Source organism: Falco punctatus (assembly GCF_963210335.1).
Source record: "Falco punctatus genome assembly, chromosome: 9".
In the NCBI taxonomy this organism is placed as follows: domain Eukaryota; kingdom Metazoa; phylum Chordata; class Aves; order Falconiformes; family Falconidae; genus Falco; species Falco punctatus.
Window position 1 is genome coordinate 53,119,514 of NC_137589.1, and position 22,249 is coordinate 53,141,762.

The 22,249-nt window shown below is 47.1% G+C and overlaps 1 protein-coding gene across 7 annotated transcripts in view; it reads right to left on the reverse strand.

Annotated features, from left to right (window-relative positions):
• Positions 1-22,233, reverse strand: part of SLC25A25 (solute carrier family 25 member 25) — a 27,116-nt gene extending 4,883 nt beyond the window's left edge. Inside the window, exons 1-6 of one of the 7 annotated variants that reach the window (XM_080401119.1) lie at positions 21,591-21,910; positions 2,184-2,310; positions 2,008-2,095; positions 1,521-1,556; positions 1,110-1,221; positions 227-385 (exon numbers count right to left, since the gene is read on the reverse strand). In XM_080401119.1, coding sequence (XP_080257245.1) covers positions 227-385; positions 1,110-1,221; positions 1,521-1,556; positions 2,008-2,095; positions 2,184-2,310; positions 21,591-21,881 — 813 coding nt within the window. In that variant the 5' untranslated portion in view covers positions 21,882-21,910. Of the gene's footprint in view, positions 1-226; positions 386-1,109; positions 1,222-1,520; positions 1,557-2,007; positions 2,096-2,183; positions 2,311-4,830; positions 10,609-10,645; positions 11,456-11,475; positions 11,544-21,590 lie in introns of those variants that run through there. The other 6 variants (XM_080401118.1, XM_080401117.1, XM_080401121.1 and 3 more) reach the window with 6 other exon arrangements.
• Between the last annotated feature and the right edge of the window lie 16 nt (positions 22,234-22,249).

The following is a 22,249-nucleotide window of genomic DNA, read 5'->3' on the forward strand; positions in this document are numbered from 1 at the left end:
AAAGATTCTCTATATTTTTTTCTAGTCAATGAAAGATAAGTTTTTAACATTACTTTGACCATTCAAATAACCCAAAAAGTCTTCAAAAATAACAATACAAGAACAATGAGATCAATCCTGGACACCCGCTGTACTGTGTCAACAAACATTATCACCTCCCAGGCATCCAAGAACATTAAAGGAATGCGCCTGGGTATTCAAACAAACCGGAACTGCTCCATCATACCTGCATGAGCACTTTCAAGCGGTCCAAGGGAGCTGTACAGGTTCTGGACACGGCTCCTGCACCTCCACCTGCAACCAGATGTCTCCACCACATCCCTGTCTGCCTCTCTTCCACTGTGAACTCATCAGGGACGGTCAAATTCTCTCCTACGTCAAAGATCTGCAAAAGTATAAAGTGTCAAGAAATGTTTCAGCAACTAGTGATCTTGACAAAGTTTTACGGTTCTTTATCAGTGCTAAGTGCCGAAGTACTGGCTATGCTTATTCCAGCAGTTTATCTATAGTCATTAACTGCTGCGTCCAGCCACAGGAACTGCCACTGCTATAGCATGTCACGGGGGAACCTGACACTATTTCTGTCAAAGCAGCTTCAGCTGCTCAACATTCATGCGCATTAAAACACTACAGATCATAGTAAGGAACAAAATTACCAAGTGCCGGCAGCTGTACGGCAAAAAAGCTGGACCTCTCTGGAACCTTCCAAGCTTGCAACCAGTTTAATCTCGTCACATGCTATTTACACACCCTGAAATATCTCCAAGAAGGACGGCTGCCTGTCAAGTCAACTTCTAGTCTTAACAGGTCCTGAACCAGCAGGGGCTGGCCACTGGTACGAGCTCTCGGAGGTGCAAGCCAAGTCAACACCCTCATCTTCTTGCAGAACGTGCAGTTGTTATCACCTGTGCCAGAGGCTTCAGAGCTGTGCCAGTGATAGGTGGCAAGATAACAGGACAGGACAGGAAGCAATCGGGCTTCTAGGGCTACAAGGCAGCTATTGAACCATGAAGAGAAAGATAGGGACTGCTGATAGCAGCTCCTGGGGGTCAGGACTGACTGAGAAGCTGGGGAAGGACCAGGACCTTTGCAGAGGAACTATTTCATACCGTGGAGTGCTTCCAGTACAGGATGATTTCAGGAATGTTCTCCACTGGGTGCAGCAGGTGATAGTCTCGCCACTCATTCCAGTCAATTGTCATTGTCCCATTTTTATCCATGCTGAAAAGATTTATCATTAGATGAGTACAGGCTCCCACTGGGTGACAAATTCCTCCTTCCCTTCCCTTTGATTATTCAGGCTTACATCAAAAAAAGCTTTGCAAAGCAACTACTAAAAGACTTCTAAAGAGACACAAGACAAAACTAGGAAAGCTTCTGTTCACCGAACACTACAGAGAGGTAGAATTGGGCTCCCTTTCTCCTTCCCTCTCTCTCCCCTTTAACTGACCCACAGTAGTGGCACCCCCTCCTATCAAACTTTGGGACGTAACTGACACTGAAGGGAAAATAATACTTACTAGGTGACAGGACCCCAGAAGTGTCCCGTCCTTATTCTGACACACAGGCAAACACACAGAGGGAAGGTAGCAGAGGAAAGAAAGAGGAAAAAACAGCACAAATAAGTGGTTGTTAACATGTTAGTGCCACATGCATAAAGCACTTAGCATTTCCAAAGAGCAACTGCACAGTCCGTGTCCAAAGCAGCAAGCCCAGGGCAGCAGGACAATCAGACAGGGATGCAAATCAGGTCAGGTGCAAGCACTTCCCCACAACAGGTCAGGAAGATAAAGAGACTGACAATAACTCTCCATTAATGCATTACAACCTTACAAGTGTCAATTCATGGGGGGAAAAAAAAATAAAATCAAAATTAAGAGTAAAAGGCAAAAGAGCTGAAGCTTCTGGAAAGCATGTACAGGGTAGAAGGAGGAGATGAGTTCCATAGCCCTACATTTCCTTCTAACCCCCTCAACAGTAAAACAGAAAAGCCAGCTGAATCCTCACCTCTTCAGTATTTTCTCAGCCTGCTGTTCAGAGATCTTGACTCCCAGGTCCCGGAGAGACTGCACAATCTCCTGGGCATCAATACGGCCTGCAAAGATAAGCCAGTGAGCTCAAGTACACATATTACAAGGTAACACATGCAGTAGTCTACTCATGAGCATGAAAAAGGTGTTTACCATCATTCTTCTTATCCAAACTCTTGAAGACCAGTCTCAGCTTCTTTTCATGATCCTGGAGATAGTGAACAAATTCCTCAAAATCCAGTTGTCCATCCAGGTCCTTGTCTCCAGCCTTCACAATTTTCTGTTCAGAAAACAATCAAAAACTGTCAGTTCTTCTGTTCATTCAGACAGATCTGTCCCTCCTTCTACCATATTTAAAGATCATTTCCTACACTACTTTGACTTTTTCCTCCAGAAAGCAGCCAACAGAATTATGATAATTCCTCAAAGAAATTTGAGCAAAGCAGTAGTGCAGAAAAGTCACCTGATTCCAGGCAACTGTCTCCCAAAGAGTGACACAGATGAAATGCCTCATGCTTACATCAGAGATACTCTGCCAGCATCACGTGTCTAATCTCAAGCCTTGTGTCTTGATTAACACCTTACAAAGCCCTTGTGGAGGTTTTTGAACTAAGTACGAGGCAACAGATCTGCATTAAAAAAGTGAGTCACAAAACTTCAGGCAATAAAAAAACCTGAACAGGAGAAGGAATTTCATGCCTACTACGATCCTTAGAGAAGTCAACTCCCTCTGGCAATAACTAACTCCAACCAGAAAAAGCCTGTCCAGCTCTAGTGGACACAGGCAAAGATAAAAACCCCTATGAACTGGTTTAGGCACCCTGAAGCTATATGCTTTAATTATACAAGTTCTCACAAGATGCATATAGAACAAGAAAAGGTTCTTAGTAGGACAGCTGAAATCTACATCAGACTCTGTGCCAGACATCTAGGACAAGGTAAACGACTAATTAACTCACCCCAGCATGGGGCAATAGCAGACGGACTGTCCTATCTAAGGGCACGTGGCTACTTGTTGACAGGAGAGGTGATCTCCAGGCTGCAGGAATGCGGCTCAGGGAGTTCCTATTCCCCTTCTTGTTCAGTCACTTGCCTTCGACAGCTTGTAAGTCTTTTTCAAGATGAATCACTGAGCTGCACTAAATGAGGTGTGTTTCCGCCTACTGCAGCACCTAAATTTACGTGAATTTATGTAAATCTATGTGAACAGCAGGTGGGTTGTTAAGGAAGCTCTGAGCCGAGATCGAACACTAAGCTAACCCTCTTTTCACCAATATTTTGTTCAATATGTAGACTTTAAAGGTAACAGGGAAACATAAGCTTTTGTGGTGTTTCCTTGGCCTGTGAGCACCAGTCCCCTTCATAAGCCTTAACTCTTCTGTTTCAATGGCATTTAATTACTTCACTACTAAATACTTCGCTATTAAAACTCACTCTCTCTCACTCCACCAAGTCCTGTCACTTTAGCACTAATGCCATGAGGATTATTCCTAATTGTTTTCTGAACCTTAAATAAGAAAGTGCTGCCCCAGCTGTCCTGACCTTTGAGGTATGCCTGGTATTCCTAACCTGCAATTTATCATATGACTGTTTTAAAGTTCAGATATGACCCCACATTCAACTTGTGGGCTAAAGATAGACCAACACCCCTCACATGTCAGCAGATTGGCCTTGAACAGCTGAATCAGGGCTTCCCTCTGGCTGGCAACCCCCATACCAGTTGACAGGCATTAATAATTCGAAAGCACTGTAAGAGAGATGTGACAGTGCAACTGCTCCGGCTCTCTCAGCACGCCCCTAACAACCACAGAGATGTGCGATGAGTGATCAGAGACCGCAGGTAATAAAGGCTGCCTTGCTCTGCTGGCCTTCTTCCTCCACGATCGCAAAGGAAAAATGCTGCAAGCCTGTCAAACAGTAACCCACAACGTGCGTGTGAAGGGTGAGAAAGCCAAGCTCCCAGCATCTTCTCCAGCGATACGAACAAATATTTGCCTGCAGCTCTTCGCCTTTAACAGCAAATACAAAATCCACAGACAGAACTGGTCATTTACAGCTATGCTGGCTGCAGATGTTTCTATGGTCACCTGCATAACACACAGCCCTTGCTGCGCACTTTGGTCCTTATACACCTTAAAGCCTGCTACAACCCCTGCTTGTATTGTCTGCACAAAGGTATAAAAAGCCTATCCAGCTTTGCTGTTCAAAAATCAGTTGCCTGGGCTTTTGACAACCTGGTCACGAAAATCACACCAGCAGCAGCAAGCTGAAAGCAAAGGCTGTGACACAGAGTCAGCCAGAGCGCTCCGCCGGGTTAGTGCATCTCCCTTCTGCAGCAAAGGAAACACTTGCACAACCTCCTTGGCTCACTCCACCACCGCCACACCACTCGCACAGAGCTGCCCTCCTGCTCACAGCACAAACCAGCTCACTTCACCACGGTGAGACTCGCATCAGCTCAAGCTGACACGGGATTACACGCCCCTTGTCAGAAGGGAGGCGGGCAGAAAGGTGCAAGAAGGAGGAAAAGGAAGAGGATGCGAAACACCGTATTTGCGCAGACCAGTTAAAGCAGAAGAAAAACCACCTTTTTCTATTTAACTTGCATCAAATCAACTGCTTTAAGCAATCTTAGAGGCACCGAGATCTCACCCAATTCAAACCAAAATAATAAAAAAGAAAACGGTCGGCTCCACACTGCTTCAGCAATCCCTGCCAAGGGGCAAGGGAAGCACGTCTATGCTGTCCATGACCACTCCTCCACTGCTCGCTCCCCCCCATTCCTCCCTCGGGGCCATACCTGCTTCCACTGGCGGTAAGTGGAGAACTCCTGGGAAGGAATGAAGAGGCTGAGTCGGAATATAGACTTGAGTTCAGCTGGCAGCCCCTTTGACTCAAAGTATTGAAACTCCGTCTGCGACTCCCCGAACACCGGCACATACAGACAGAGGCAGAGCATCTTGCTGAGCCGCCCTGCTCAGACCAGCCAGGAAGGGAAGTAAAACTGAATGACTCCCCTGAGCTAATTTCAGCACTTAGTGGGAAGGAAATGCCAGCAGAGCCCCATGACACATGCCTATGAGGCAGCTGGCTCCGGTGGGATTGGCTGTACAAGCCCAGCCCTTCTACTTAAAAGGGAAACCGTGGCTGTACAGTCCCGTCCCACACTGCCCAGCTGCCTCCCATTGCTCAACACCAGGCTCCCATTAAGCCCAGAGACCTTACATCACCTCACCACAACTCTTAACGATAGTCTCCTTTAACCCAAGAGGCTCTGGCCAACATCCGAGACACTCACTTGCTGTTCCCTACATCCGATCAGCCCTTCCTGACCCCGTTCTCACCCCTCTGAGGATTTACACACGCAGCACAATAGGGACCAGTCTTGATCATAACCTCTCCCATCATACAGCGCGGAAGGGCTCTCACTGTCTTCCCCTTACCAAAAAATTCTTCCTCTAAAACCACCTTAGGAGCAGGATGTCAGCCACTTACTGCTTTCAGACATATTCAGGACATCCAGACTAAGCAAAAGCCTTGAAATTCCACTTTTCTAAGGTTACTTTGCTATGCCAGAGTTGATTGGCTTTGCTTGCAAGTTCTCCCAAAACCACTTGTGCCAGCTTGGAGCAGGCAAGCCCTGCAGACCACGCTCACCACCTCTGCAGCACGCCAAGTTATTAACACAGGCAGCAATAAAGCCTGTGGGGAAAGTTTGCCATTGCACCAAACACCCAAGAACCCACCAAAACCAAGGGCAGGCTTCAAAACAGACCCAGCTGCTTCAAAGCCTCATAGCTAAGCATCTGCACAGCAGCTACCCCAGCCTAATAGTTTTTCCTCCTCTTCCAACTACAATTAAACACTGCAGTCAGATATGCGCTATAATGAGAAGTGGCCTGGGCAGAACAACGTTTACCAGTCTCTACCATTTAACCACTTTGCAAGTGAGTTCCTGAGCTTTCGTCAGGAGAAGGCCAGGCTGAAGCAGGAGCATGGCACACACATCATTTAACGCAGATATAATTAAAGGCTCCTGAGCATTTAGTGGAGTTTGATGTACAGGTTAACACCTGGCTCTGCAGAAAGAGTACCAGAGTAGTGCAGTAGGTAACAATGCTGCTCAGTACAGAATTACTAACATTAATTTTGAAATATAGTTTTGATATTCATCAAAGAGAAGCTATCATACCAGGAGTACACAAAGAGCCATAGCCAATAACCAACACACTTTAATCCTGCCTGCGCTTGAAGTAACCCAGCATGTTTGCTAAACTGGTCTAAGCCAGTCCAGCTAACAGCTTTCCCCACCGCTGGCCACAGCAACATTTTCTTGTGTTTGCTCTGTTCAGACAGATTGCCTGGCCAGCACAAAGTCCAATAAGCATTTCCCTCCTCAGATCTGAATGCACAAGGGGCCTCTACGTCTTTACCGTGGTTATTTCATTCTCTAAAGAAAAGCCAAGGTCTGTAATAAGCTGTTTGTGGAGCTGCATCTTAATCACACAAATTGGGAATATTTTTTAATCTGGGGGTTTATTCAAGGATATTTTTTTTTTCAAATCTTAATAGATCACAACTCACGGCAATTCAGTACCCTTGAGAATCGTGCCCTACAAGGGTTTCCTACGCCCTCTCCCAGGCACCTCACCTACCATGGCACTACTGCTGCGTTACCTAACCAGGCTTAACCTACTCCCTGCTGACGTCTCTCCGCACGAAAATAGGATCTTCTCAGACTACAGATCCTCTTAAAGATCAGCTGCAGCAGCTCACTACATGCACACCAACAGCACACCCCAGCCTTCCCAGCAAGTCTCACGGCAAGCAGCATGCTAATTGCTGCACAGCACCAGCCAGCAGCAAGCACCTTCCAGCCTGACCGAGGCGAGCAGCTCTCCCCCAGCTCCCGGTAGTAAGTGAACAAATGTAACTCAAATTGCCCTACCAAGCCTTAACACTCTCTGTAGTTCTTCCCACGAGTTGCCAAGCATCACTATTATAGCTGCTTGGCAGTTCAGTTGCTATGCCAACGTGATGCAGATTTTCCTAATAAACTCTGCCTGGAGTTGGCAGCCAGAGACAAAAGGCAAAATCTGCACATTTTAGGAAAAAAAGCCCTACTACCTACGTCAGAGGAAAAGAGAAAGGTAATGAGGTTAAGAAAGCTGATTTTAAGCAGGGTATTAATTACAGAACAGCAAGCTAAGAAGGAAAGACAGATTACAAATGAAGTTTATACCAGCAATTCTGGTTCTAATGACAAAGGGAACTTAAGCATTAACAAGGTTTTAGAATCCACCTAAGAAAAAAAAAAATCTGATAAACCTGGAAGACAGCTCTCCAAAGCTGCAGGGATCAGTGCTGCTGGAACATGACCAGTGTGGGGTCAACTGTACCACTGCCCCAGCCCCTGCAGGCAGCAGCATACCCACCCCAGGCCTTCAGACATGAGCTACGGACAGTACATCCCTCATTAGCACTGTCTATTCCTGATCAAACCAAGGACAGGGCACAGATCTCCAAAAAAAGTCAGTCCTTTCAAGTCGGTCCTCCCTGATACTTCTTCTATCCAAAAATTCTGCCAACGAAGAGAGAGCTGGACTTACACATTTTTGGTCAATGTGAAGCCAGCTAAAACCCTCCTCTGCTAAAAGGAACAGTAGATGCGTCCATCTTCCTTCTACAGAAGACTCACTTTTCTTGTCATCAAGGAAGCTGCAATCTCATTTTCGTTTTATTTATAGGATCTGGCAAGAATTTAAATGCTGCACCAGTTACCTGTTTCAATACCCTGCTGTTCCAATGCTAACTTTCCCAAGCCTTTTAGGCTTCTGCTTCATCACCGGTTTACTACACCAGCTCCAGAAGGTACCTCCCCAAAGGGTTAGAGGATGCAGCCATACAAGGAGCAGAAAAGTATGCTGCTTATTTGAATTCACTTTGCTTATTTAAAAAAAAAAAAATCTAAAAATATCAAGTGCCAGTGAGCATCACAGCTACATAACAAACATCCTCCTTCACCAGTGAAACAGCTTTCTGGGTGAGGACACCGTGGGCCAGAGAGAACCTTTATTGCTCGAATTTTTCACTAGGTTCTGCTGACTTGTTTTTCTTTAATTTGTGGAAACTGGCTTATAATTAATTGTACTGTACAGAAAGTCCTCGGAGAGCACAAACAAAAAGTGTAAAGTATACGAAGAGGGGAGTTAATCATTTAAGAGACTCCAGCAACGTTAAGGGCTGTAGCCAGCCACGACTGTGCAAGGGGAAGCACAGAGACCAGGGAAGGCAGACAACACTACATGGTATTTGACATAAAGGTAACCAGGAAAGGTGACCTGTTCCACTGACAACACACAGATCCAAAGTTACAAGTCCAGGTGGTGGCGTCAGGGGCAGATCATACCTCTCTCCTGTGTACACACACCCAGGGGCCAACGCATCATATTTGCAATCAGTGTTTTCTCCCACATTTGCAGAAACAGCCTCATGTTGAAATCGCTATCTTTAAGCAGGATCTGAGCAGAAACAAGCCAATAACACCATGGAGATTGGAGAGACATGGCTAGGATGCACTTTTGTCAAGTTTATCAATACGTGTCAATTCCTTTCAGTAACCCCAGTATCAGGCATGATATTTTGCCTGCTTTTAGCAAATAGATACTTACAGGTGTTTTTACAAAAAGCGGTATACCAGTCAAGAGACATCTCCCAAGGTCACAGACCATCAGTGGCAAGAGAACAAACACCATCTATCCCCCATGTTTTCTTTAATCACCAAATAATAGTTTGCTCACAGTGGTTTATAATCTATCCCTAAGGCTGTACAAGACTTTTTGCAACACTTCTCCTTCAGACAGGTAATTAGAACACAGATATCTGATCAAGCACAAACAAGTCATTGCAGCTTAAGAAGTTACTGTCCATCAGCTGAGCCATGAAGGCTGGATGCAGTATTAGCCAGCTGGAACTGCAAGGTAAAACATATCTGCATAATCCTCAACAGAAAAGCTTTACAGTGCTTTTTACTTTACAATCAGGACAGGCTAAAATTACACAGTCACAACCTCCTAGCAGATGGACAGTTACCTCCTAAGCGGCAATAACTCCATTTTACCACGTCCTTATCCTCTAGGTATTTCTCCATTAGCCAGTTTCAGGATTCCAGTGCAGTAAAACTTTCCAGGGTCACACAGGAAAGAGGAGACTGGTATCAGCTTTCAGAGAAGGCTTCATTTGCAGGTGTGAACAGATGGACTCTCCCTGACTGAGGGACCATTGTTCCCTGGAAGACACCAGAGATTTTCAGCCCTACGCTTTCAAGGTTTTCATCATAACCTCCTTCAGTTCTGAGGCTCTGTCCTTCTTCAACCTTTGTGCACAAAAGTCCTCCTCTTGTCAAAATGCGTGCTCTTCTTTTTGAAAAGGATGCACAGTGCTAACTGCCAACAATAGGAATGAAGGCAAAAGTCCCTGAAGGTGCTTCAGGCTGATTCAAGCAGGGAGCAGCTTCTGCTCCCCAGAATGCAAAATGCCACCCTGCCTCTTTCCATTCAACACAGCAGAACAGACATTAGTCCCCTCTACAAGTTAAACCTGTTTGTCCCCTATTTTAGAGGGAAAGCTTGCAGCAACAACCAAGCCCGATTCCTTGTCAAAGAAGCTGGACCCCACAAGTCATGCACCCCTACCCCTGCTACAGCCCTTCATCATTACCCCAATTGTGTTCCCAGTGTTTGCAGGGGTTATGCCCAACTCCCTCTCCCCTAATCCCAGGTCACACCCTTGGTTTTAAACCACAAGTGGTCCAAGCTGACTGCACCATCCTCAGGGGAGACAGCATTCCCCCCCATGAAAAATAAACCAGAAGCGCAGTCAGCCAGCTCTGTGCTAGGAGCCCAGGCACTGAACTAAGCAGCTTTTGTTCACCTCCCCCCCCCCCCCGACAAAGCCTCACCATTTATTCTCTGCCAATTGCACGCGCCCACCACCTCCCACCACCTCCCCGCTCTCCAACCCCTCGGGAAGTTCCCAGTCTCACACGGATTTTGGTCTCTCCCTTATGCCACCTTCTCCTCAGGGAGAGACTTTACTCTCTTCTGGGCTGTGCCATTAAAATAATACAGCCAGCTACTCATTTGCTGAAAACATGCAAGTTTTTCCAGACGCTTACCAAATTACCAGAGACTGAGCCTGGAACATTTTAGGATTTATTTGATCTTTTGCTGATCTCCAGTGCAGGGGTGGGACTTGCCACTAACCTGCATTATCATCCCCTGCCCTCTCAGTCACGCTTCTTACAAGTTGCCCAGGAACCTTCAAGACCCCGTATTCCCTTGTCCCTAAAGGGCATTTTCCCCCCCTTTGAACATCATGTCTGAATTATTAGATCACCTCCTCTCTTCACAGTCATTCCCATGGTCCCCCCACGTTTCCTTGCTAGCAAGCACACACGTTGGACCCCGCTCCCTCTTCCTGTTCCTCTCCCCCTCCCCAATACACACACACATACCCAGCTACTCACACACTCCACCTGCAACACCCCTGCTCCCGGCACGCCACACGCACACATGTGCACCAACCCCTCCGCAGGCCCCTGGATATCCCGTTACCTTTGGAAAATGCTCTGCGGGTCCAACCACCAGTAGGATAGTTGGTCTCCTTTCAGTGGGATCAGTCCCTCTGTCCTGTGGCTTCCCCAACATCTTTGGCCCTTTCTCCCCGGGGCCTGGAAGCGGGGTGGTGTTTCTGGCCTCATCCACTTTTTCATCTGCAGGACCTTGGCATACGGCCCTGGGAAGGAAGCTAGACAGAAAATGCCAAAGGGTCTGCACCATTGCTGCTCCAGCGACCATCCCAGGCAGGCAGACCCTGCGTGCTCAGGAGCTGCCCGCTGCCAGGGATGATGTGACTGCACTACCAAGCACCCCCAAGATGGGAACCGGCCTGGCAGCCAGCAGGAGGTTCAGCCCAGTGACTCCACGGGCTCAGATCCTTTACAGACCGCTCCTGCGGACGCTTCCTGCCTTTTGAAATTGCTGCTACTGCAGTCGTGCCTGGCCTGACAAGCAGCTCATTGTACCAGAGCCTCAGAAATCTGATGGCAACAGACAAAGCCCAAGACCCCTGGCACGGAGAAGCCAAGACGCTGAGCTTTGGAGACTGCTTGGACAGCGAAGCCAGGACGCTGCGCTTACGAGCAAAGCTAAAGCGGAACCTCCCCGAGAGAAGCTTCTCGGAGCTGCCAATGAACCCGCGCGTCCCGGCTCATCCTAACGGCACCTCAGGCGAGCGGCGCGGCTGATCACCCAGGCTGCATCCCCACTGCAGCAGCGCCCAGCCAATCCTCGCTCCCAGCACTGCGGTGCTCCGGTGCACGGCGGCGCGCGCAGCCGGGCGGGAGCGCGCCCGCGGCGCAGGAGGCGGCGGGGCGGGTACGCACCCGCTTCGGGCTCTCGGCAGCAGCGCTTTGTTAGAGCAGCAGATGGTTCTCCGGAGAGAAGCCGGCTTTTCCCAGCCACGGCTGAATTAACCTCTAACTACACCCTCTCTCCCCGGTCTATTATAGTCTCATCCGTCATTACAATGGCCCTTTGGTGCTGCATTGTGCTTCTGCCATTTGGTTTTCAGCACAACACAGCGACACGCTTACACAGCGTTTATGGCTATTCATCTGTGCAAGATGTAATACGCTGTGGTTAAACTACCGCCTATTAGTCAAACAGGCCGAGTTCTGCTGAAGGAGCCGGTCACCGTACAGTCAAGGGCAGGATTAGCCAGAGCAGCAATACAAGTGTGTATCAATATATCAAGCACGGAACACACGACGTTCCCTGAATTTCTACAAGGAATGTTGTTTGCCTCTGCTACCGCAGCAGCAACTGCTCAGAGCCACTGCTGTAAGGCTGGGGCTGTCGGCCGCCCGGTCCGGGCACCACTGGCAAAGCCAGCCCGCCTTGGTGGAACCAAGCGCCCACACCGGGCACAGCCCAGCAAGGCACAACGGCAGCCCAGAGGCAGTAAGGGCTCATTTTCCATCTCAAAGTACTGACAACTTTGTAGTCCAAAAAAATCTACAGACAGAGGGCACTGCATGCCTCACTTTCCAATGCATTATGACTTTTCCATAAGAGAACAGTTTGGGGGTTTTAACATACAGGACAATTAAGTAGAGACCACAGATTCCATCACCTGGGGCTCCCTACTCACAGTAGCACAGCAAGATCCACAGGGAGCAGAACACCTCAATTTCCAGCTTTTAACTTTTGAGAGTGACAGACTGTAGGAAACATTTTCATAATATAATACCTGTAAAACAAAATCCAAAACCTTGAAGGACTGCAAGCTTTAAGTAGCCAATGTGCAAATAAACTTGAGAGGAAGAACAGTGAACATCACGCTCAGGAACTTGCTGATGGTGAATTCCTTTGACCAACCTGAGTAATGGAAAAAGTGAGATGCCAGTACATAGAAGACACGACATTAAAAAAAAAAGAATTCTTCTGCAAATACATTTCAGAATTACTTAAGAAGAAAAAATGCTGTTCAGTTATAAGGCCTACATAGACTACGCAACAACGTTTTTTACCTTTAAAAATAAAAAACATAACAAAATAGAAAAAATTTACAGAATTCAGAGGCAGTAACACTGGCGTGAGGATGTGGGAAAGCCTTGTCCCCCTCTGAGGAATGGCACAGTCCCGTTCTATTTGGGATGTGGTCAAAAGCCCAGGGGAGAAAAAGTGTGAGGAATTTTTGTCATGTCTCCATTACCTTAGGCTGCTGCCAGTCATCACAATTACAAGCACAGAAGTTAAGTACTTTCTAAAACGCAGTAAATCATACCCTTTAAGATGATATTTGAAAGTTTCTAATGCTCTCAAGCCAGAGGAGGAGCAAAGCAGATTTTCTGAACGGGGTACAGTTCTTCAAAATCAACTTCTATTAGCCTAAGGCTGTTGTTTCACAAGAAGCAGTAAACCGATCAGAAGCTTAGTGCTGGCTGCTAAAAGAGGTCCTCTCACATCCACATCAGCTCTGCACTTACCTTGCTCCCCTCACAACCTCATTAACCCAGTCAAAAATTACAGAGCTTTCTGCTGGGGTAACCAGTTGAGGATACTCATGGATATGGTCCAAAAAAGCATGACTGCACGTGGAAAGGGCACTGGAGCTGCCTGCTGCGGCAGCAGGCAGACAGGCCCCTCAGCCTCAGAGCTACAAGCCACCACAGGGAAGGCAAAGCACCCAAGTGGGACTTTAGATTTATCCTCAGTGGCCACTTCATGCTGGGCTGCTCCTCACAAGGACCCGTTAAACCAGCTGGTGTTACCTGACACGATTGCTTACAGTTTCTCTGCATAGCTTTAGTGGTGCATGCATGGCAGGGACCCCATCTTCCTTTGTTTATGCAAAGATTCCACAGTAAAATAATAATTTGTGCAAGAAATTACATGCCTGGGGTGCAATTAAAGCAGAAACTCAGCAATGCTTCCTTGGCCTTTGTCCTCACTAAAGAAAACCTCAGAGGAATTCTGCCACAGAACTAATCCACACAGCTCCTTGAGAACTACAGACTTTTCTAATCATGTTTAGGGAAGGAAAAAAAGCATTTATTTTACCAAGCGGGGAATTTTATTAGGTCAGAATAATAAACCTAGTAACGACAAGATGATTATAGCTAGAGGCAAGACAACTGCTCTCCTACAGGGAATTTGCAGGGAAGTATTACCTTACCAACCCCACCACAAAGCCAATCATTCACACATAAGAAAAGATGCAGTAAATACCCAGAGTCCAGCCGGCACAGTGACACAAAAGAACGGATAAGGAACAAAAATCCACTTTTTCTAGAAATCATGAACAAACACCTAGGCCACAGTGAAACAGCTTTCCCAACCTAAGCTTCATTAGGAAACAGTCAGCCCTCCAATTCCAGTGTTTCCATGAACCAAGCCCAGGATTTTGAAGGCAGAAAAGCACCAAGACTGATCCGAAAGCTGGCTCTCAGCCAGCACACCAGCCACACACAGGGTACCTGTGACAGATAGCCTCAAAGTCCCACAGGTAGTCATTAGATAGCCAGAGGAGAAGCCAACAAGGAAGTCATGTAATATATCCAAACAGAGACAAAGCAGAGAGGAAACAGCAAGAGAGTGACATGTTTTGCTTAATTAAAACAGTATTTTACTCAGTACTGCAAGCTGTCAGAGGGAGGATCTGTTTTAAGCCACAAACCCAGGGTTTTTTGTATCCTCTTGCAGCAGCATCATGCAGGCCACATCTTAGTACCTGCTAAGTCTGAAACTCCAGTTTTCAAACAGATGCTTGCCCTTTCCAGTCTGGTAGTACTGGGCAGAAATTCAGACTCGGACCATTTGCTTTAAGATGGCTTCTAGAAGACTTTGAGTAAATGCACGGCATTTTCCAGCAAGAATGCGAGCCTGGTCACCAGACAACTAGCTAACATGTAAAAAATGCAAGAGGGAGGGTGAAAAGGGAGGCAGAGGGAAGGGAGCTGTACTCAGAGCAACGACCCTTCTCCTCCTCCTGGCACAGGAAGAGCTGCCACTGCGGTCGTATTCTTCCTTAGGTGACCCCGTAGGAATCAGCCATGACTCATCTCCTTCGGGAGCTGCCCTGGGAGCACCCCAAGGAGCGCTGCCCACGCCTGTCACCTAGAGATAGCACCCAGCCCGCCCCAGCTGTGGGACGGGCCACCACAATGCTTTCAGTTAACGCTTATCTTTTCAAATATAATTTCTGAGGAAAGGGTAAGTAGTTCTCACTTTTTAGAAAGCCAAAGTTAACCCTGCACGGTGCTTCTTGCACCACGCCATAAAATCTAAATGTCTTGGCCACCACTGCTTAAATAATTAAACTGTCCAGTGACACTCAACTATGTTAATATATTAAGGTGACACAGCATATTTCAGTGAACACTACAAAGAAACCCAGGTCACCTCGTTATAGGAACCCTGGCACAAGTGATGAGCAATTCTAGCTGACATATTAAGGCAACCAGGGGGGCAGTGCCAAACACAGGGATACGGAGCGAGCTGGGCAGGGAGGGGGAAGTGCACAGCCACTGCCCAGAACGAGTTCCACTGAGGTCGTGTCGTATCACATGAAGAACTGGGGATTGACCAAGAGAAAGGGCATCCTTGGCACTCAGAAATGAGAAAGTCAATGCTTGCTGCACTAGAAAGTTAACCAGGAAAATAGCTAGTAAGAAATGATGGCCCTTGAGCAGCCCGGGCCCAGGCTTGCTCTCACCCAGCCCACACTCCCCTTCGGCTAAGCTATGTAGGTTCACATACCAAACAGCTTTGCCTTTCCAAGCAACTCACAAACTAAAAATTTCAGTAATTTCTCTTACAGCAGAATTCTCCACTACAAGCCACTTTAACGGCCAGAAGCTTTCCTGCAGCTCACTACACGTGACTTAAAAAAAACCTGACATCTCTGCTGCTTTTCCACATTGACACTAGTTATCACAGCTACACTTCTCCACCCGAGACAAAGTCTGAGGCATCATTAAAGTTGCTCATGTCCCACATTTAGAGGGACGAATATAGCAACAGGACGTGAACAAGAACAAAGACTCATTTACCATTTACTACAAGTAGGTCTGAAAGGAAAAAAAATCCTCCCCTCTCCTCCTCCCAACGCCATATCACATTATAATATATGCAACCGAGAGCATGGAACTGCAGCATCGCCATTTTTAAGGCTCTCAAACAGGAGACCAAGTCTTTATTACGACTCTGATGTCATTGTATTAACACTCATCAACCATTTAAGGGTTCTGTTCAATATTCAGACAGATTCATCACTGGTTTTGTTTCTTTTTAAAAAAAATTAAACAGCAAGTATACTGAAGTCCTGGGTTTTTTTTTTACCTGCGCTTATTTCAGTAATCTAATAATCCAGTGCAGATGCGGATAAGACATTTTCCACCTCTTACCAAGGCACCTAGCCCCGGTAACTAAATAACACTCTACAGAACACAGTGCTGAAAAACCAAACCCTGCTACATATTCTACACAGGCACAATTGGTTGCTTTGGATCAGTTTTGTTGTTTCATTTCACTCAGGCTCTGGGTGAAACTTCGCTAAGAGTCCAGAACACGCAGCATCTTGCAGGAAACAACACTGCAAGGCCCCATCAGCGACATGCAGGGTGCCTTTCTGCACTGAGGCTCTCACACAACATCAACATTTGAAATTTATATGCTCAAGTCAAAATTGCATCTGTGTCTCACAAAGGTCAGCCAGTATCCTTCGTTCATTATCACTCTGCAAATAGGACAAAGGTCTCTGCTAAACCTGAGCACCACCAGGCTTCTCCAATTTGTTGCCAAGGTAGGACAAAACGCAATCCTGGAAGAACGTTCCAAGATTGCATCTCTCAAGAGTTACATACCTAGTCCTGTACGTACACGAACATAAAGCAACACTTGCTTATTCCACAATTGTTTGTTTATATGCAAGGTAAATTTATGGAAGAGCAAGTTTCTCCCATACGATTTGCATCTAAAAACTTGCTTCTTATCTACCCCTTTGAACACCAAGTGGACGCACACTGCTAGTTTAATACATTAATCACACCAAGGCAGGTCTGATGACCAGAGACCAAGCCTGAAGAAAGGCTTCCACCATTGCGGTGTGAGATTCCCTGGTCTCCAGCATCATCCTCCTCCTGCCCTCCCCCATAAAACTGCTGGGTGCAGGCAGAGCCACCAACGCAGGCAGCCAGTGTGCCAGCCAGCCTCCCCAGGCAGTCATTGTCACAGCGCACCCTCCAACCCAGCAAAGCTCTCACTTTAGGAGGCTGCTGGCCAAGACTATTAATAACCAACACTGTGCTGAGAAGTTTCCTTGGCCAAAGCCAGCCCCTATATTTCTTCTCACAGTCTTTACATCAGCTGTCAAGAACTCATTTGGCTGATCACAAAGAGGTCATTTGGGTCTTTAGCACACCTAAATCAGAGGAGGTCCCAGAACCCAGAACCCATACCAGCTCATCCACTTACCACAGATTTAAAGGCTTATCTACAACTCTATCACTGACCTACAGTTCTACTCTTGCACCAGGTTTCCCAAGCGCATCAGAATGAGGCCTTCATCAAACCACACATTTTGTAAGTTACAAAGAGCAAGAACAGGCCTCCACTCCCTACAGACCCAGAAAATATGATCTTTTTTGCTTGCTATTTTAATAAAATTATACATAAATGCATGGAGTTATTTAACGTGTTATTGAAAGGAGTTTCACCTTGTGTTAAACTGGTTCAGGGTATCCACACTTGTCCTTTGAGTGGTTGAGAAGCTGTTGGCAAATACCTTTCAGCAGAAGGAAGGGTATCAACTGGAACTTCAAACTAACAGGTTCATTTGTTTGATACGACCTTGTGCTGCACAACTCTTCATGATGAATTACAAAGGCCTGGCTAAAAGCTCCACAACTGCCCCAGCAGGATTCAAGACATACAAACCATGATGATGTTTTATCTGAATGTATATAGGTTTGGTGAGATATTCCAGTCTAAATTACAAAACAGTATCAGAATATTGCCTTTTTTTATCATAAACACACTTCTGTAACAGAATAAAAACTCAGGTCCTCCTTTTCTAGATGACTGTGAACAGAAAACAGGTGAAAACATCACACAGAAAAAATTCCCTGCTTCCTCTACCCCTTACAGTTGCTAGGAATTTTAGTACATTACGCATAGTGTAATACAGAGTATTCAAAAGTCTTGGAAAGTAGAATAGTTACAGGAAAAAAATCTGAAAGGAAGAATTAAGTGATGTCATGACAGAAGATGAAGTATTGGTCAGAAATAGATTAAACTTCTTTATGATTGCAACTGCTACAATAGAAGAAGTTTCTCATGATCAGCTCTCCCAGAACAGCACGGATACAGCATTCTCTGACAGCTGGAAGAGTCCAGAGACGTACTTAAAAAGGCAAAACTGTTCAGAGGAGAGGCCTGAAGCAAACAGAACACTGCAGAGTCCAGCTGCAGCAGTGCAGTTATGCTTCTTCAGTACATGTGATAGGTGAACAACAGAACTTGCATGGGAATTTGGACAGCCAGAACTTGGAGATCAAAGAGGAGATACCAGGCAAAGAAATAAGTGATGAAAGCAGATGTGAAGATTTCAGCAGAATGGGAGTTGATGCAGTTTCACACGGGGTAGCTGATACCGAGGGAGTAATAGGCAGTCACATATATGAACTTGGGAGAAGGAAGTATCACAAGGCCAGGGAGATGACCATCATTACAGCAGAGGCAACCAGAAACTTGTAACTGAAAAGAGACAAGAGTTATGTTTGCTCTGTTTCTTAAAGCTGAGAGAATTAGTCCAGCAGAAGATGCTCAGAACCACCACAGAAGAGGTAGCTGCAGACAAAGTTCACCATTTCAGTCTGTCTCTAGGCAGCTGGGAATAATTCCACCAGTTCAAACTGTCCCAAACTTCAGCAGCAGAGATGAGGTTTTAGAACAGCACTCCAGCCCTGCAGTTAATCGGGATCAGTAGAACAGTTATATTAGCAAATGCACAAATACTACCATTACACATCCTTTCAACAATAAGTCATCTCCAGATACAAAGTAGAAAAAATAGTTCCAGTTCAACTACTCATATTTCCATTAAGTGCATATTGCCAGTTCCATAATGTTCATGAGAGAGCTCAAAGTAGTAGTAACAGGAGACTGACTAGACCAGAAGTAGATGTAATTTAGCAGTAGAAGACTACCCCTTTGCATAGCAGAACAAAGCCCTTAAAAATTTTCCACATGGTTATCACTTTACTGTTCAAGCAAAGTGAAGTATGTGAATTGCTTCATGCTAACCAGTGCAAACAGGCATTTCGTTAGAAGGCTCACCGATTTGGTACAGTGTATTTGGCAAATGGTTTAAAGATAACAGCATGGGTTAAAAAAAATGCATCGTTTACATAAGCAAATTCCATCTCAAAGAACATTTAAGTACAACCCCTTCTCTCCCCCGCCACAGAAGGCCACCTCTAAAACAGAAGGCAGCAATTTTCCAAGAATGCCACAAAGGGTTTTATCTCAGTGAGAACTCTCAGGCACTGAAGGAGCCAAAATATTGCTCATTTTCTTTTCAAGTTGCAGCCCAAAACTATTATTGTTACCACGAGGACTTTTAGCCTACTGACGCAAAGAGATTAGCAACTCACAACTAAGATTGGTGATAACCTCACATTACGAGTCTAATAATTTCTCCATCTGTCTCCCAAACATTAGAAGGGAACTCCCATATCAAATATACTATTGCACACAAGGAAAAAATAAAATGCACACAGCCGCCAAGTAATTTACTAATCACAAGCAACCCATGTGATTTATGTCTAAATGGGTCTCCAAACACCATGTCAGATACATCAAAAAGGTTTTCATCTTGATGCTTAAGCACTTCTCTCAAGCGTGACTTCAGATTAGTTACCCCAAGCGTCAAGATGCCATTATTAGCTAAGGATGGGGCAGAAAAAAGAATGACTTTATTAATAGAACTGCCTGGGAAACAGGAAGTTACTTGATTTTCCTAAAAATGACACAACGCGGAAGTTTTCTAGCCAGGTCTCTGAGGACTGTTCCCACATCTTTAACTGGAACTGAAGAGTTTCAGACTCTGCATCCTCATTCTCAACGGACACTTTCTACACTGCTGAAGGGGATTGCTTTGCAATACTAACAATGCTTTGCAAACTCCGTTCATCTAACCACTCACTTCCTGCGCAGCGGAAGAGTAGGCAGAGGAAGTAAAGAGCTGAGGAATACTGACAGAGAAGGACTTCAGCAGAAAGACAGGATTGTTAGGCAGCATCCAGACAGCACTTCCCTCTGACAGAGCAGTTCCAGTCCCTGCAGAACGGTTCCTCTCTGCCGCTCCCACAGCATGGCGAGCAAAGAAACTATCTGCTGGGAAGTAAAAAGGCATTTGGTTTTATGGTGCATCCTCCTAGCCTGCAGAACGTCAGATTGTAAAAAATAACATGCTCAGGAAGATAAGGGAATGCAAACTGAGACGGGCATGCAGGTGTAAGCACAGAACGTTCTGGTGGATGACAGACTTTTGCCAGAAGTAAAGGATTCGGCACCCATGGGTGGCAGCAGGTCAGCATTTCACAGGGCATGCACAGGTGATTTATATGATATAATCAGATTTCATTACCAAAACGCGCACAGCAGAAAATCACCATGGCACTAACGTTATTTTTAGAAACGGCACAACTAAACCACTCACAAGATCCTCACACTGCCAAAGAACTCTCATAGTTTACAGCAGCAAGGAAGATGCCAACCAAAAAGAAGCGTTAGATGTTAAAATGTTAGAGATTCAAAGTTAGAAAAGAACTAGCAACTCCGAAAGGACAGATACATGCAATTAAAGCATGCAAATGGGGCACCACTCCCAGAACCAGGAGCGAATAAGAACTGTCACTTGAATGAAGTGTCTTTTCAGTGACTCAGAAGTTATCCTTAAGGTCTTCCTTCCTGCTGCAGGACTGAGGCATTCTGACATGGCACATCCCTGACTGCACCCATCTGTTTATCTACTACCCTCCCAAGATACTCAGCTTTTTTATGGTCCTTCGTATAAAATCCGAAAGACTAAGCACTGACTACAAGCCCATTACTCCAACACATACAGATGTAAATTGCACTAATTACAGTTAAATAGAGCAACATCACGTTGAACCTTGAAGCCTAGAATAGTCAGCATACAGCACCACACAAAGAGCTGTGCGGCCACAAAAGAGCACAGCTCCCAGGACTGAAGTAGAACGTCAGTCCGCTGTTTTATGTACTCCGTGTGCAAACTGTACAAACACAGTGGCCTTCCTACGTTTTAAAATATTTCAAACCCTTTAAAACAGACAAGTGAGTTTGGCACATATAAGCCATCTTGGGCAAGAAACTTGAGTAGCAACATGGTGCTGAACAGACTAATGTGAGGAAACGCAATGATGCAATGAAAGCTGCACAACCTGACTGCACCTATCCCTTCCAAAAAATCTTTTAGAAATTTAAGTAAGCATGCAAGCTTCTAGTCCTCGGACCTGGAGAAAAGAGAATGTTCTTTATGGTTCTTCGTGCCCAAACAACACATTTTCAATCTTGATTTTCCGCAGTTACTACAGCACATGCCTACATGTAACAAGCAAGCCGATTGCTCCGGGTTTGATGTCCAGGTTAGCAGTGCTGCTTTCATGCAGATGCCGAGGAATGCTTAAAACCCCTCCGGTGCCGACCCGCGGTGCCTGGTCTCACCCCGGCTCCCCCGGGCTGCCAGTGCTGGCATGCGACAGGCCGCTGCTACCTCAACCCGGCGGGCCCCTGCCCCGGCCGAGGCGCGGCGAAGGGGCCTCAGCGCCCACGTCCCGCTCCCGGGAACCGCGGAACCCGCCGAGCTCCGGAGCCAGCCCAGCGCTGCGGGCCGGACGTGGGACGAGGACAGCGGCCCGCCGCCCCCTCGGCCCGGCGCAGCCCCGCCGGGCCCAGCCCCGCCGCCGCTCACCAGCAGGTCCAGCTCGGTGCGGTGCAGCCCGAGGCGGCCGAGGCCCACGGCCAGGTCGTGGATGCAGAGAGCGCCATCGCGGTTCACGTCGAGCTTCTGGAAGAGGGCGCGGAGACGCCGGTCCTGCTCGGAAGCCTCGCACAGAGACCGCCCGCAGGACCCCGCGTTCCCGCCGCCGCCGCCCTCCGCCCCCGAGCCGGGCGCCGCGGCGGCGGCGGGCCGCGGGGAGCCACAGGGGCAGAGCACGCCGCTCACCACCGGGGAGGCCAACGAGCGCCGCGCCCCCGGCATCGTCCCGCAACCCGCTCCTCACGCGCCGGCAAATGGCGACGCTTCCGCCGCGAGGAACCGACACGGAGCGCTTCCGCCTTCGCGCCACGCGCCGCGCCGACCAATGGCAGCGGCCCGCGCGCCCGCGCCTGCCGACACGCCCCCGCCCACGCCCCCGGCTTCCACGCGCTCCCGCGAGGTGGGCGGCCGTGACGTCAGGGGAACGCCTTCCCGTTCACCAATCGGGAGGAAACACCGCCCGGGGCGGAAGGGGGCGGTGCAAGACCCTGAACCAAGCTCCCATTGATTAAAACCCTGAGGGAGGTGGGGATAAAGCGACAACGTCTCCAATCAGATCTGGAGTCGGCAGTCAGTTTGCGTTTGACGGA